This window comes from Aptenodytes patagonicus, chromosome 6 (genome assembly GCF_965638725.1).
Source record: "Aptenodytes patagonicus chromosome 6, bAptPat1.pri.cur, whole genome shotgun sequence".
Taxonomy (NCBI): domain Eukaryota; kingdom Metazoa; phylum Chordata; class Aves; order Sphenisciformes; family Spheniscidae; genus Aptenodytes; species Aptenodytes patagonicus.
In genome coordinates this window covers 37,382,391-37,399,394 of record NC_134954.1, presented here as the reverse complement: position 1 = coordinate 37,399,394, position 17,004 = coordinate 37,382,391, and the positions used below count along the sequence as shown (strand labels likewise).

The following is a 17,004-nucleotide window of genomic DNA, read 5'->3' as shown; positions in this document are numbered from 1 at the left end:
ATGCAACAACAGTTAACAATAATTGTTTACAGAGTAGCAATAGCTGCTCTGAAGCACTCAGGGAGTCTGACTAGTCTATTAGTCTACCTCTGATCCCAGGCACTTCAGAGAAAACATCAAAAAATATTATATAGCAGGCTTTTGTGAAGAAGATGCCCATAGGAAATTTCCCCAAGTATTCATCAATTATTAACTGGCTCATGCTTTGAAGCATGGCAGGTCATGCAGCTTTTGAAAGACTTTTCTCTCACCTAATGAAACTGGGATGTTTCTTGTTATTCATATAAATGTGTAATTCTTTTTTGACTCTTTCTGAGAGCTTGGTCTCCTTGTGCACCTTGCAAGAACAGCATTCCTGTAGTTCAGAAGATTTTCTTTTCATGGGTGTTGTCACTTTTCAGCTTAATCAAACTCTCTTGTCCTTTAGAACAGTAAATAGAAAAGCTGGAGGTATTGTTCAAATTTTATGCCTTATTCTGTACATCTCTAAATGAGAGATGTGGAAAAAAGGAAGCCAGAGTGGTCCTGATCTTTTCAAACCTTTTTGATACTACAACTATTTCTGGGAAGATTTCATCCTTCTCATTTATTTTACCCTTCCCTTCTGCATTATTTTTGTGGGGTGGGATGGTAAGAACTGAGCATAGGATATTAGGTGGGGACTTGCCATTGTCTCATGTATCTGAATCCCTTTACATGTGTCTTTAAGCCATCTTTTTTAAACTGTTCCTAACAAGGGGACTTGCTTGTACTTGAATTTCACAGACAAGGCTGGATTTGGGAATAACTTCACCACAGTGGACAACAAGTCTACAGCCCAGAGCGTAGAAGGTATTATTGTGAGTGCCATGTTCAAGTCGTTGATCACTCGCTGTGCTTCCACTACACATGAGCTGCACAGCCCAGAGAACCTGGTAAGTACTTGATTTCATGTTAATAAAGTTACTTTTTCACTTGGGTGTCACCAGTGAGGCTTTACAGTGAAGAATTAGTTCAGTTGATTAGCCAAATCCCTTGAGCGCAGCAAGCTATGCAGTCACAGTTGAAACATAATATAAATGTGATGCCCTCCTTGCATGCCTGCCTTGGAACCTGGGGACTTAGCCAGGATAAAAGTTGTGCGCTCTGAATTGCATTTTCCTCTCTGTTCAAGCAGCTTCTGTGGATTTTTTTTCCAAATGGATTCATGGCATAGTCTGGAGCAAGGGGTTAATGAACAAGACCACAGCCAGCATAAATCAACTTTCAGCAAAGTTAAAGCCGGTTTACTTGGTTAAGGACGTGGCCCACCTGTGGCAGAGTATGTCAGTTACTGAACAGAAATTTGGTAGGTCTTCCCAAGGTTTAGACAAACATTCAATTTACCAAACACCTGGAGGAATGTAAGGTGCTGGTGGTTGCTGCCTATGTGCTATCTCCCCAGAGCAGTCAGTAGAATGGATGACATGAGCTGTCTTCTTCCAAATTGGTGCAGAATCTAGCAGCTAATCTCAAACCACCTCCTTTATTGTCAGAAATTAGGATTTTTCATGGAAGCAACCAAGAAGCATTCTTGTGCTCCATCCTTATGGCAGAGCTGTAGAGGCACTGAAGTCCAGCTAAAGAGTCAGTAATCCTCTGTGAAGGGAAGGGAGAGGGAGAAGGAAAAGCACAGTAACATCTTAAACCAGCAGAGTAGTCTGCCTATGTCCAAGTCCTCTTGTTCTTATGGATAACTCTCCTTTGGAATGTTTCTCAGCAGAGATTAAGTGGTGGGATGCAGAAAAATGTGCGCCATTGTTGGACCTAGATTAGGATCACTAATTGTAAATTTTCCTTATAAATTGCATATCTTTCTGGACCCTATTTTAGCTAGTGTGTAAGGTGAAACTTATCTTTAAGCATAGCACCATTAATTGTGCCTGTATTGAGAACATAGTACGCAGAGTATATATGAGGATTTCCTATTGTTGTGTCACTCTTTAAAGTCAATCTTGTATTTACTATCTTATGAAAAAGAGCCTTAATCAGTATACAGATCCAATTATTTGTTTGGGTTTTTTTTGTTGAAAGATGGCTGTGCAGTTCCTAGCTAGGAGTTTTCAGAATAATCCAAGATCCTTCAGGAAAGTTCACAGATCAAAAATCAGGTCCTATAAAACTGGTTCCTCCATCCCCTTGCCCTCAGATATAGAGGTGATTTGTCACATCACAGATGCGTATGAATGTTCAGAACTAAAAAGAGCCTTGAGTGTAGGAGTAGGTTGGGGAATGAGTGAGTCATTCCTCTCTCTTCCCATGATGTAAAGCTCTAAAATAATAAGAAAAATCCCAAGACACCCACTGGTTTTGAAACAAAACATGCAATTTCTTGCACTCTACTTCCCCCCCTCCCCTTCATTTAGCTTTTTCATGCCTTTTAAGATTATGGGCTAGATGAATGGGATAAAACAGGCTTTAAGTCATCTTTGCAGTTCCCTCACCTTGCAGCTGTTTAGCCTCTGATACCTCTACATCTGCTTTAGCCCATTGCAGAGCATGTTCCATAACAATAATGCTCCTCACTGTCTGCTTCCTCTGAGTGCACTAAATGGAGTTTCCAGCTTTTGATCCCAGCCAGAAAACACAAACCCTGTACATGGAGAGTATATCAGACAACAGCCGGAGGAAGTAATGGTCTGCTGAAGTACATTAGAAACTATTGATTCTCACTGATTCTTCACAAACTGCAGACTGAATTCTTTCATTTTCATGATGTCTTGCTACTCAGGGCTTGTACTGCGATATCCGACAGCTGGTCCAGTTTATCAAGGAGGCTCATGGGAATGTCTTTCGGAGAGTGGCACTCAGTGCCCTCTTAGACAGTGCTGAAAAGTTAATACCAGGGAAAAAAACAGAGGAAACAGAGCAAGAGCCGAAACCTTCTGGGAGCAAAAGGTGGGTGTCTAGAAGGGAGAAGGTAAATGACTGACCTGCATATGGCTGTATGACTACATGAACTGAACACAAATGTACAAAGTCCAAGGGTTTGTGTGTTTTATCTTGATAGCATATGTCAGTTCCTGATGTACAGAATTGTACTGTGGCAGCAGTCTCCTTTAAAATTTAATGAACTGGGACAGTAGTAGATTTGCAGCAAAAAGTATTAACCCTCACATACAAGACACCTAAGAGAACAGTGCAATGGAAACACTGGGAGGAGGAAAGGTTAAGAGAAGTAAGAAGCATAGTGTCAGTCCCAAAGCGCTGTGTGGACGTATCTTTTAATGTGCATCACACCCTTAGTGTTGTTTATCTGACAGGTAAACCCTGGTATGCAAAACAAGTCCCAGAAGAAATCTAATCCTGACATGCTTCTTCATCAAAAAGAAGTTTTCTCTGGTGCTTTGAGGCTTGTCATATTAAAATGTTGGGAAGAAGGATTAAGAAATTTGAAAAACTCCTAAAATCTTGGCTTTTCTTGTAAGAGCTGATGCCTTTTTCATGAATGATATATAGAGAGGCAGTAAGTTGCTAAAGAGAGTGTAGATCTCTAAAGCTGCTTTGTTGCTCAGCAGCACTGTTTTCCATGTCATGTAGCTATGTGATGACGAGGAGATGGGCCATCCATTTGCTTTAGCTGATGATTTGTATTGTCTGTATAGATCCGACGTGGGAAGCGTCATCATTGACAAAGGCCAGGCATCAGCTGCCCCTGACGAATGCCGTAGTTACATCTCAAGCCGCCCAATGCAAACTCCAGAACAGTAAGTAAATATTGAGTTGTTTCATGCATTATTGCCAACAGCTTCCTTTTGGGCAGGACAGCAAGGACTTAACTCTTTGGACGATACAACAGATGCGTTGAGTGTCTGTTCAGGTACATCCAGGTAATGCCTATTTTCAATGCTGCCAACTGGACCCACCCTGATTTTGATGGGGAACCACCAGAGATTTTCAAATGTCAGTGCAGTAGATTTGTCAATATCGCATACTACCATATCCATGAATAGAGTGTTAATTCCTCAGAGGTGTCATCACAGCTGTTCTCCATGCTTTGTTTGTGCTTCTGGGGGATGATTCTATTAATTTTCAACTTCCAAGTTGTTGCAAAGGGTCATTAATCCTTTACTGCCTCCCAAGAGCCAGCCTATTCCTGACCTATCTTGGGCATGTAGCCTCCAAAGATTGTTGCGTTTCCCTTACCAGCACAGGTGCTCTACCAGTTTTCTTAATGAGCAAATCAACCTGCTGTTAGGGATTGCACATTTGAAGTCTCTATTGTCCAAAGAATTCTGCCATTTAATATTGAAGTAAATTTAATCAATACTCTTAAGAATTTTAGAAAATTTTATAAATGGCCACTGGTCCCTGAGTAACTTTGGACAAGTCATTTAACTTCTCTGTGCCTCTGAATACCCATCTGTCTTGTTAAAGTGCTTTGAGATGCACTGTACGAAGCCATTGCTTGCACAAGGGCCCAGGGCTCTGTATTATGCATTTTCCTGCACTAAATGAGCCTGCAAAGTCTCACTGTTGCTGAGACTGCAAGGATACCACAAAGCCCTTTACTACTCTGCAGAATTGCAGCAAGCTGTTCTGCTCTGAGCCCTGCCACAGCCATGGGAGATCTCAAGAGTATAGCAAAATATGCTGTCCCCATCCCAATACGTTAATGAGAACTGTGACTCCAGCAGGTTCACAAATGGCTATTGTGATGTCCAAAAGCTCTCCAGTACACATGCTTGTAGAAAGCACCAGTGTAGTCTTACCAATATGGGTCATTTTGACCTAAAGAATATGATTTGTTTTTCACATGTAGAAACTAAAAATTAGAATGACCTGTTCAGTGGACAAGCTTCTCAGGGTAGAAAAGATGGTTATTTTGTGCCTTGAACAATATTGAGCATGCTGTCAAACTTGAGTATGTCCCACTGAGAAGAGTGCGTTTGGAATTCAGAATGAAACAACCTCAAAGAATAGAGAGGTCGGGAGGGGGCTGCGGGAGGGAGGCCTCATTCCCCTGAGTATCCAAACTTCACTGAAATGCAGTTCACGCTCTGCATCCCTTTTCTTCCAGTGATGAGCAAATCCAAGGGGCTGTTCTGGGACGCAAGGACTTCTGGCGAAAGATGTTCAAGTCACAGAGTGCAGCGAGTGATACCAGTAGTCAGTCTGAGCAGGACACATCCGAGTGCACCACTGCTCACTCTGGGACCACCACAGACAGGCGCTCCCGCTCCCGTTCCCGACGAATCTCCCTTCGAAAGAAACTCAAACTCCCCATAGGTAAATGTATGTCTCCCTATTCTATATACATATTGCATGTGCAGAGAAATGCAGATGGATATATCTGTCTTAAGAAATATTGCAACACAGTTCCTTACTGTCCAAGTATATTGTATATTCTCCCAAGGGAAGCTCGGAAATGCTGTTCTCTCCATTTTACAGATGGGGAACTGAGGCAAAGGGAAACGTAAGCAATTTGCCAAAGGTAACAGAGGATATCTGGGGCAAAATAGAATACTGAATCCGTGTCTCCAAAGTAGTAGGCTAGTACCTTAATCTCACAGCCATTGTTCCTCTCTGTAGAAGAGAAATATTCCAAATAGCATTTGATAGACAAAGAATACATCCTTTACAAGTCCCAAGACCTGGCCTTGCATGGTAGTTAATGCATGTAACATGAAAAGGTTGCCTTCCCCTTTCCTCCCATTTTCCCATACCCTGGCATGGCCACTTTGGAGAAATATGCTGCAGTCGCTAATAAATAGATTCTGCTTGGAAGCATTTTCAGAATTGTCCTGAGCGGCTTATTCTGCAACAGGGAACTGGCTGAAGCGCTCCTCCCTCTCTGGTCTGGCTGACGGGGTGGAAGATCTCCTAGATATCAGCTCTGTCGACCGTCTGTCTTTCATCAGGCAGAGTTCCAAGGTAAATGTGTCAGGTGGGATTGCAGAGAGCTTGGAAGGATAGGATCTGTCTGGTTTTAGCTGTCCAGGGAAACATTCTACTCAATATGGACGTTGCAGCCAATGAGACTTGGTCACAGAAGTCTTCAGAGTAGAGTACCATGGGAATTTGATACTGGACTTTTGCAGCTCACAGTGAAGACTAGGTTAAACCTACACTGTACTTGTCAGTCTGCCTTGGTTCACAGAGAGAGAAATGTAGGCTCTGTCAACACACTTAAGGTTTAATTGTTGGTCACGCTTCTCCTTCCTTCTTTGTGCCTTTACAGCCTCTTGCGAAAGACCAATCCTTTAAGCAGAAAGCTTAAAAGGTGAAGTGCTTCAGCGTACGTAAATCTGTGCAGACCCACATGTATTGCTATGGTGATCCACTGTGTTACACCCCTTCTGTAGATGCTTTATGTCTAAGCAAGGAAGACCAAGAGAGAGTGGTATGGCGCAGCCTGACCCGGCCCTCTGTCTTTGCACAGGTGAAGTTTACCAGCGCGGTGAAACTGTCAGAAGGAGGGGGGCCAGGAGGTGGCCTGGACAATGGGAGAGATGAAGAGGAGAATTTCTTCAAGCGTCTTGGTAAATGGCGCACCTGCCGAAGACACCCATCCAAGCTTCATCACACAGAAGAAAAAGATGGTTAGAAATCAGGGTTCTCGTCTCCTTTTTTCTTTCTTTTTTTTTTTTTTAACCTCTTTCTTTCTGTATTTTACCCCTTTCCCTTTTTTCCTGCTTTCTCCGTAGTTTTTGTATCCTTTCTAGCCTTCTCCAACTTTTTAGTCTTTGTAACTGTTTTCTTTCCCTTCCTTCTTTCTTTTGTTTTGATTTAGAAAAAAACTCTAGTAAAGTCGATTTTTTTAAAAAATCAAGACTACCCAAATAAATTATGCAAATACAACATTTGGGCTATTTAAATCAAATCAAATTTGATCAACACACTTGAAAAATTAATGCTTGCTTTAAAGCACTTACTCAGTTCAAAATTAGGTGTGTAAATCTTTTGTTGCCTAATATAACAATGGGTGTTCCATCCGTTTTTTGTTTGCTTTTTTTTTTCCCAATTTGTGACCATTTGACAGTTTTAGCAAAGATCAGCACTGATGAAATGGAAAACCCTGCACAAACCTTGTTATAATTATCTCTTTTCTTCTGTGTTTGCATGTCTAGTGTCTACATACCATTCGTTAGGGATGCTGTCCCTTTTTCTTAGCACACAACATAATAATAACACTACTACTTTTCCTTTCCACGAAAGTATATTTAATTGCAATGCATTTTCAAAATCAGCAATGTTTGAAAAGTGCCTTTATGAATAATAGAAGGTTGTGATATATTCTGTTTTAAAATGTCATGCAGTCAGTCACACGCTCGTGTCCTCAGGTCAGAGCTTGTCCTTGTTGTCAGGGAGATAACCTTGTATCTTGAAGTTTTGTTACTGTTTTTTCAAGAAAACCCAACCCGACTCCCAAAAACACACAAAAAGGAGTAGATTTTCTTTTTCACCATGATTTCTGTAGCTTTACAGTATGTTACATTCTCTGGCATTATGTTTTTTATTTTCTGACATTACACTTTGACACTGCATTGTATGTATTTCACCATCATCTGTCCCAGACCTGCAGTGTAATGCATGTAAGACATTGTTCAGGCAAGTAATACTAGCAAAGCATAAGGAGCATATCTCACCAATGTAAACTGGTCATCATTCTACCACTGCAGAAACACTGGTGGTGGTTTTCAACTAGCTCCTAGGTGAAAAGTATCGTTCCTTTAGAAGAAGAATACATCAGCCCAGCAGCTTGTTGTAGCCTGGTAGCGGAAGGTGAATACCCCCACAATGGAAGGAACTGCGTTGTTTTCTTCATCCACTACTTTGTGCTGAAGTAGGTGTGAAATACGTGCACCATATTTTCTCCCAGTTCTTACCGGGAACAAACAACAGAGGGGCAGTGAGATCTTTATAGACTGCCACAGCTGTTTCTACAGTGCTCATGTGAGATGTCCTTCATATATTCTTGTAGAGAATGATTTTTTTTTTCATTTTGCTAGTGCTGATTTTATGCCACTGTGAGTTTGCTTCTGCCTAGAGTGCCCATGTTCTTGATTTAATGGCACAGATTTAGTCTTGGCCCTCTGAGCATCAAAAGCCTTGTTCAGTATGTGTGGCATATCTTAGTTCTATACAAAACTCAGATGACACATTAGTATTGGCTTTTTGAACTTTGGAAGTGTTGTCCATACTTCAGCCCTCTGTGAGTAACATCAGAATTTATGTAATTAATGAAGAGAACTTGAAACGTCTTTTACATGCCTGTGAGAGAAGAGATGTACATGACACGTACTTGGTTTTGACATATCCATGCATTAGAAATACCATAATAAAATAATTGATGCAATGGGTTAAAGACAGAGACCCTTGCATGGTAGTATGAGAAACAGGCAAATTGTCCAGTGATGTTGATGGGGAGGGTTGGGCTGTTGCCTGATCACTAACTGAAGCAAAGGGAGGGTATTTAAAGTTTATAAGGCAAAGTGTGACAGTTAAGGAAGTTGTGTCACCATGTCCACAAGGATCTCTGGTATGCAATGAAAGCCACATACCATTAGCAAAAATATTAAAGTGGTTGTACATGCCTCTGTGTGTATGTACTTGTATGTGCGTAGTGAAATTGATGTGAGGCCTTTTCAGGGTGGGACAGTTTATTACGCAGTAGAACAGCAACGTTACAGAGGGCCTTCAAATTTCCAGTGCTTCTGTATCTTCCATAAAGATCAGCAGGTTTTATGTGCTTATGGAGAAGAGAATAAAAGCCTGTTGAAGGTGGATGGGCATACTATTAAATCCCTTAAGGTCTGATCCTAAAGCATTGTTTTGGAACCTATTTCTGCCTTCCCATTCTTGTCATTCATGATGCTATGCCATTACTTTGCTCATGCTTTTCCCATGTGGTGTTTCCTCTTGTGTTTTTGGGTCTTTTTAACATAATAGACCAAATTTAAAAGAAAACAGAGAGAGGAGAAATACATTACAGTAAAAAAAATAAAATATAATGTAGAATAATTTGTCACATCATTTTTGAATTGTAATCTTCATTGTGATATATCATCTAGACCACTGGAAATTCTGTGTTGGATATGTATGTAAGCATACGCGTGCGTGTGTGTGTGTATCTGTATGTGTGCATACGTATACATATATATACACATAAATATATGCACATTCATGCATAACGAAATGTTTATTTTAATGATCTTTTTACCTATACTAAGAACACAGCATATATACAGAAGTGAGTTACAGTATGTTTACATGGGACCCTTAACGTTCCTTCGGGCACTTACTGAAGACACTGTGAGTGACCATAGAAGTTGCCAGGGTGTTCAAGGCATACAGCACAGGGGAACCACAGCACATGCTTGCTCCAAGGGATGATCTCACATTCGCACAGGAAGCAACTGTGGGGGTGGGAGCTTGGGCATCCAGTGTCCTCCTATGTTAGGAAATGGTCTCTGCTCACTGGGTGACATTTTCTGCAGCGCTGAGTCACATTAACATTAAGCCAGTGAGGGCTCCCCTGCTTACAGCAAGGCTACTCCAGGATGGGCATAGTGGAGGACAGTCATCAGCTGCCTCTGAAGGATTCTCTTGCAAAACTTCGACAAAGTGCATGGCTGGGACTGCAGAGGACTGCAAAGGGCTGTAGTGATAGACTGTAGGTAGTACCACTGAGCCCAGATGGACAAATCGTCTGCTAGATCTTTATAGTTGGTGTTAGGGAGATGCCTTAGGCATGCCTTTCTGTATCAGAAAGTCAAGTTTCTGTTCTTTATCTCATACAGGCACAGCCCTAACAGGGCCCTGAATAGGAAACATTTGTTTGTACCTCAAGTGAGTTAGTGTTATAACAGCCATAGCAGGAAGGCTCAGATAGCATGGTACAGGCTATAAGGAAACAGGAGGAGTTGGAAGAAAAGGGTATTTGTGCCTGCTCATTTATGTAAGTGTTCTACCTGTTCTTTCTACTTTGTTTGTTTGTTCCATTTTGATGAAATATTTCCCAACATAGGAACATTTTGTTTACTGGAAAACTATGTACAGCTTCACTGGAGAGAGAAAAGCCACAGATGTCATAAAGAAGTCTCTTGAAATTTGATATACCTCTGTCTTCAGGAGAAAAGTGAAGATCTACATTGTCATTTTCTGTTGTGACTATTGTTTGTGGTACATAAGTGCTTTCCAAGTAATTCTGGGGAGTGCAATCTCAAAGGGACTTTGAATTTCAGCCATTCTTCTTTCCTGAGGAAGGAGAAGTCACAAAGTCCTGTAGAGCTGACGTTTTGCCTCTTGCCTTTCAAATCCATGTTTAAAGCCAGTTTTGAATTCTCCACTCAGTGTTCTCTTCTTCAGTGCTTTATCCTTCAGTATTCTGTAAACTTATGTACTTTCACATGTAAACAGGGAGAGTATTATGGATAAAGAGAAAAAGTCCAGAAGCTGACTGTTCTTGTTTTGACCAGCCACCTTGGCCTTGAAACTACTTTCCTGATTTCTCATCTGTGTCTTTCTACCACTCTCTCAACTCTGGGTACTGACTGCATAATGATCTTCTGCATTCAGAAGTGTTCATTCCAATTGGCAATGGGATTAGTTGATTTATCATGTGAACTCTATACATGGAGTTTAAAATCGTGCTTGAAAGAAGCCCTGGAGGGGGGTGCTAGCTTCATTTTCAAAAGAAACTTTTATTAGGGAGCTTTCCATCCCAAAGAGTGCAAGACACTTCAAAGAAGAGAGGCTGGAATGATGATGATACCTAGGCGTTGAGTCCAGTCTCACTTCGGGTGTTCTGATAATTGCAGAAGATGTATGCCTAAAAAAAGGACAGCACTTGATTTCCACACAGAACATTTCCAATATTTGCTACTGATTTTTCTGTCCTAGTAGATGATATATTAATAAATTGATACATGAGGAATAAGGTTCATGCATGCTCCACTTTAAGGAAAACTTAGAGGCAATAGAGAAGTAAGATAAGAGATTATTCAGGAAAAACAGACAGTAAGCATGATGTTCTGTGTTAAAGAGGTGGGGAGGAAGGGCCATATTCTGGTTCACCTATGCTGGAGTAGATCCTGGGCTTCCACACTGAGTATGGTGGAATTGTTTTGGGCAGACATCAGTATGACCAAGACCAGAATCTGGCTTGCTGTACACCTATTTCATGAAAGTCATGAATACTGTAAAAATGCCCCTGTTATCTTCAAGATAGCGCATCAAGGTGAGGAAGGGATTTAGACCAAGACTGTACTCATCAGGGTTTTTGTACCACTTTTTTATTGGTGAGAGACTGTGTTCCCTTCTCCCTATCCCTCCCTGCATACCCTCTGTACTCTCTACCTCTTTAGGTTGCCATAGCTTTGATGATCACTTGACCTCCAACCAAGAAGGAGGAAAATCCAAGAATGTTGTGAACCTGGGAGCAATCCGCCAAGGCATGAAGCGCTTTCAGTTTCTCCTGAACTGCTGTGAACCAGGCACTATCCCCGATGCCTCCATTTTGGCAGCAGCCCTAGATCTTGTAAGTCATTCATTGGTGTATTTTTACCTGCTGAGTGAGAGCATGTGCATACGTGGTGGTCCGTTGTCATTCACTAATGCTGTTCATGCCCGCACAGAAAGCAGGTAAAGCATCACAGCAATGCCAACTGGTGTTGCTGTTATTAGGTGGAGTTTTAGCATGTGACTGGATGAGTATGCAGACAAAATGGGTCTTTTTTTATTACATGGCTCCCCATAACTAGATTATTGCTAGCGCAAAGCTTTTATTGTCAGCCTTCCAATTTTGCTCACAGCCATTTTGCTTCTGCTCCTAGTGTCAATAATAACCTACAGAATAAGGATTGAAGACTGGGTAACTACCTGGAGAGGCATAGTAATTCCACTCAAGAGTTCTGACAGAGTTATAAATACATTAAGCCACATTGAACTATTAGTCACCAGAGCCAGTCAGTGGGAAAAACTTCAAATGTCAGTGTGCATGCTTTTAAATGCAGATATTGCTATTTTGCAGATCCAAATCACAGAAGTGACACAATTCAGTCCCTCCTTCCTGACACTGAGGGACTCTTCTGCATCTCCCTCCTTCCTTTCCTTGCAGTTGCTGGTTTTTTAACAGCGCCTTCCATTTCCAAAGCAGTGGCCTTCAGCCTGTGGTTCACGGGCCAGTGGGGCTCTGTGAGGTGCTTATGTGACAAGCACAAGAGCGTGACAAAGACAGTTACGAAAAGCCAGCCAATTATTAGTAACTTCTCTGCACAGTGCTCTTCTACTTCCTTCCATAAGTGTTTGGATGTCTGCAAACTTAAAAAGATTGAAAGCCACTGCTCTCAAAGCATCTGCATCCTCTCTATCCCTTTGTCTTCCCACTCTTCACCACTTGCCTCTTTGACTGTCATACCATTTGTGCTCATATTCAGTTTTTTTGCTTGCTGCTGGAGATGCCAGGCTCATGGACTCTCCCATTCTGCTAGTGCTGTGCCCTGAGCTGTGCTGCCTTGTCTGCTCCATAGTTGTAGTGATGATACACTCTGTGCACCACGCTTTTACACGTTCTTCTCAACCTTGCATCCTTAGGCTGCAGATTCAAGCAAGTCTGCATTGATATTGGCCCAAAGTTGCTGTTGCTATCAGTTCACATCTAGCTCTGCTGTTTGGACTGGTCCCCATCCATCTTCCAGTAGACAGGTGTTTTCTTCACTAGTTCCCAGTCTTCCTGTTGGAGATTGTTGGCCCTCTGGCTGGAAGCTATGGAAGCAGTGGCTGATAGGGAAGCCTGTCTCATGCTCTCACAGTCAGAAGTGGTTCCTACCAGCCAGGGTTGCAGTAAGCTCAGAAGGTGGCTTGGGGAGATAGTCACTCCTGCCGTGTGTGCTGCACAAACACAACTTCATTCTTCAAGGCTGCCGGGCTGCCACCCCATTGCGAATTCTAAACTAACACAAGGAATGTAAGGTGCGTGGGCAGGGAGGAGCTCATTGTTGTCAAGAATGTCACTAAGATCCTTCTGAGGGTGCAATACTCTGTGTGCTAATAAATCAGATGATAAAACAGGAGTTTGGGAATTATGTCCCTATTTTCTGTAAATGTCTTATTTATTTTTTAAATTTCTCGAACACTTAAGCCACAGACCAACTTACTCTGTGCCCGTGTATGAAGTCAACTGAAAACTACCGGAGTGAACTGTTTGAAGATGTCTGTTCCGACTTCCAGAGCTGGCTTTTACAAAATAGAGTTTGACTCTGTTTCCTTTCCGCTGAATGATGCAGAAAGCTTTGGTATCAGAATTTCTAGAAGGTCTGCAGCTAAAGATGAAAGCAGCCTTGTTCTAATTACAGATTTGGGAGACTTCTTACAAGTACCTGCTCAGCTGGAATTTTTGTCTACAAAGTATTGGAGATATATGGAAGTTAAGAAGTCACATGCACTGCAGGTTTCGAAAGATGACAGCTTGTCATCTCACTGTATTGCTTAATGGCAATGTATGCTGTTATGGAAAATTCCCACATTTTATGTCAATAGAGCACACCCAACAGAAAACATTCTGTTTTTTTAACTTCAGTTTTCAGGCTTTTGAAGTAATAGTTTGAATCAGGTTTGATGTAAATTAAAAGCTTCTTAAGTCATTTTATCCAGCCGAGTTGCTATGGCAACCTTCAAAGAATCAAAGGCAAACAGCTCCAGTTTCAGTTCTTTCATAAACTTTTTCAGCATGCTTTTTCATGCAGATTTTTGAAATTCCATTCTTATACCGACTTCAAGATCTTTGATCAGCCTGGATGTTTATACAGGTTTGCCACAGTGATTTAAAATTAGAACAGTGAAACAAAGGCTGCATCCTTATGGAGGTAATGATTTATTTAGATATTAAATTGGGTGTTGCCTTAGTTTTAGAAACTACATAGTTAACATATTTTCCCAGAAGCAGCATCCATCCTTGACTGAATTTTATAAAACTACAATCAATTTTGGCTTTGCAAACAAACATTCAATGACAATTGATAATAAGTTGCAGGCAGTTTCATCCTTATGTCACCAGCTTAAATCCAGACTTGGCAATAATAAAATTGATTTTCTTTTCCTTTTTAAGAAACTTTGGAAGTTGAAAGGCAAGTCATATGATATTTCAGTCTGTGGTCAAGTTTCGGCAGAGGGTTCCAATAAACCACTGTCTAGTATTGTATAAAGATGTTACCTAAAGTATCCTAAGTAGACTAGTGTAAATGACTCAGGTGGGGAAATACAAGCTTTCCTTTGACCAGTTTAGCAATGTGTGACACCTATCACAATTACACTTCTCCAATAAGAAGTGTGAGCTGATCTGTTCTAACATGTAAATCTCTTATCCTTGTTGAAATTCCATAATGGCACTGCTTTATGGTAGGGTTGTGTTTAGGAGGACCTACCAAGTATTGGGAGGGCAGAAGCAAAGTCTAAACTGCAAGAATACTTGCCAGTATCCTGACTCCATGTCACCAAGGGTTTTAGGCAGGCTCTGTTGTTCCCATGTGCCTGTTTCCATAGGAGAAATATTTGTTCATAGGAGGGCATATGACCTGGAAGGAAATCAGAGATTGCTCCAAACAGGTCCCCAGAATAGGTGACTGGGAACAGAAACAAAGGGCTGTGTCGTGGATTGTACTTGACCATTTTTAGATATAATCAGAGAGATTTGAACTAACATTTTTGAGGCAATTCTCCTAGACATTGGTTAATAATTTACTCACCTGTCTTCATATACCTGCTAAGCTACTTCTCATGCCAGACTTATCTTGTGGCTAGACAAAGCAGAGCTATCCAGTCAGCATCTTTTGACAGTACTTGAATTTACTTTGTTTACTCTAAAAGTCGATTGTTGCTATTTTGCTTTTTTCTTTTTCCTTGAAGAGACCAGTGGAAATGAATTTTTGTTCAGTGTCTTGCAGAGTATAAGAAAGGACACAAGAAAATTACCACTGGTTGATTAATGTTATAGAATTAATTGTCCTTGAAAACAAAACTGGACCTAAACACTCTGCAGTCATAAAACTCTGCAGAATCAGCTGTACTTGAACAGTGATGTGATGCTGTAAAATTCCAAATCCATTCTGTATTTGCTCCCTCCCACCCAGGTCATTGCTTTTGCTGTTATTAGTACACATCAGGGTATCTGTTGGAAAGCTCCAATTGGAATACTTGAAATTTTGTTAAGAAAATGGTGGATTCTTATTCATGTCAATTTATACGGTACAAGAACAATTTTCAAAAGGCAAAGCGGTATAGTAGGTCTAATGTTAAAAGTGGACTTGTGAACAGTTTCACAGGCATGGGCAGGCTTCTGAGAGTATTGCTGCTGTGTTAAGTTTTGACAGTGACCATGGTAACTTGTGTTCTTTTCAGCTATGCATCGCCTGCCTGATTCATTTCTCTCCATTTGTGATGTGTTTCTCTGTGGTGTGAATCCATCCTTGTCCATTCTGTCACATCTTCATCTTTCTCTTGCTGCTGCTTCAGGTTTCTCTCAGCCTCAGGTAAGCAATCACAGGGAGCTTGTGCCCTGTGATGTTCAGAAAGTCCTCCTTCATGCAGGAGGTCTTTTCAGTGATTTTTAATTTGGAACTCCTGCTCCAGGACACAGTCCTCCTCCTCTTCACCCCCCATCCTATATATCCTCCTTTAGTTATAGTAGTTGAGTACTTCTGTAATGTTTACAACATGTATCTTTACAAGATTCCTATATGCTAAGAAATTGTGACATTACCAGTGGTGAACTAAAACAGCAGGAGACTAAGGCTGGAGCTTCATCTTTTCATGTATGTCTCCATGGTTAAGGTTTTACTCTGCGAGAATAAAAGAATAAAATCCTCAGCTATTCAGTGTTGCATATTGCATGTGGGCAACAAGTAATTTGTAATGGTTTTTCCAGGTGCTAGATATTAGTTTTGTTCCTGGTTGTCAATGACTGTCTGGCTTCAGATTTCTGCCTTCCTCATCAGAACATGGGGCCAGCTTTAATGTTCTTATTCAAGAGAATTGCTAAAAGATTGCTATTCTCTTCCAACATTTGAATAAAATATGAGCAAAAAGCTGCAAACGGATGTTGTGTCAGGAAGCAATCAACATATATTTTCTTGTTAATGTAGACAAAACATAATCTTTTTTTTTTTTTCCTCTTGCCAGTCCCCTAAAAGGCATGACTTTTTTCAGTCCTGTTGGTAGTAACTTCTGGCTGTAAGTTTAGCTGCAGTACAAAATTTCTTAAATCAGTTCCCAAACTTTTGGAGCGTTGGTCCAAAATTGCTTGCTTTCAACTTTTGATTAAAGCACTTTTGGAAGTACTATTTAATAATGTTCCACAGACCATCTTCCATGGTCTCAGGGCCCACAGATGAGGAACCTCCCCTTATAAGTGGATGCTGATCTGTTTAAATTATCTCATTAAAGCTGTCAGCATCTAAATGTGTGGAATACACATGTTTGTGCTCTGTGAAATCCCTGTTAGGGAACCTTTCAAAGCCAGCTTGTAAATTGTGGACATTGTTGTATTCTTAGTTTTACAACCTGCTGGCCACAGGGGTTTTTGCTTGTGAAAATTACAGGAAGAGAGGGGGAAAATTAAATGGAAATGGGGAGAACCATTTGGTTTTAGTCACTTTCCATGTCTGTAAAGATGTTATTTTTGCAGAGTTGTAGGCTGCTGGGAAGAAATCTCCTTCCTGAGTCTAAGCTACCCTTTTGGAAGGAAATTACAGTGTCCATTTTTGAACATGTTTGAGAGTTTCAGAAGCATTCTTTATTGGTCTAACATGGATCCTGCTGGGCAATTTAATACAAAGATACAATCAATATAATTTCTCCCATTAAAGAAAAGTGCTCTTCCAAGCTGGGGGCAGGAGGATTTTCCTCTGGAAAATAATCAATCACTTCAAAACTCGGCTGCCTGATGTTAAGTTTCAGTACTAAATTGTCTGATGCTTGGTAAGGCCATTGAAGTTAAGCCAGCAAAATTTTGTTGACTTATGGCAGTAACGGATTTCACTCTCCATA

The 17,004-nt window shown here is 41.0% G+C and overlaps 1 protein-coding gene across 5 annotated transcripts in view; it reads left to right on the top strand.

Moving 5' to 3' along the window:
• UNC80 (unc-80 subunit of NALCN channel complex) overlaps nt 1-17,004 on the top strand; it is a 136,309-nt gene that overhangs the window by 34,730 nt on the left and 84,575 nt on the right. For 2 of the 5 annotated variants that reach the window (XM_076342132.1, XM_076342131.1), the window contains exons 16-22: nt 766-914; nt 2,750-2,916; nt 3,624-3,725; nt 5,039-5,253; nt 5,786-5,892; nt 6,401-6,500; nt 11,328-11,500. In XM_076342132.1, coding sequence (XP_076198247.1) covers nt 766-914; nt 2,750-2,916; nt 3,624-3,725; nt 5,039-5,253; nt 5,786-5,892; nt 6,401-6,500; nt 11,328-11,500 — 1,013 coding nt within the window. Of the gene's footprint in view, nt 1-765; nt 915-2,749; nt 2,917-3,623; nt 3,726-5,038; nt 5,254-5,785; nt 5,893-6,400; nt 6,561-11,327; nt 11,501-17,004 lie in introns of all 5 variants that reach the window. The other 3 variants (XM_076342130.1, XM_076342129.1, XM_076342128.1) reach the window with 2 other exon arrangements.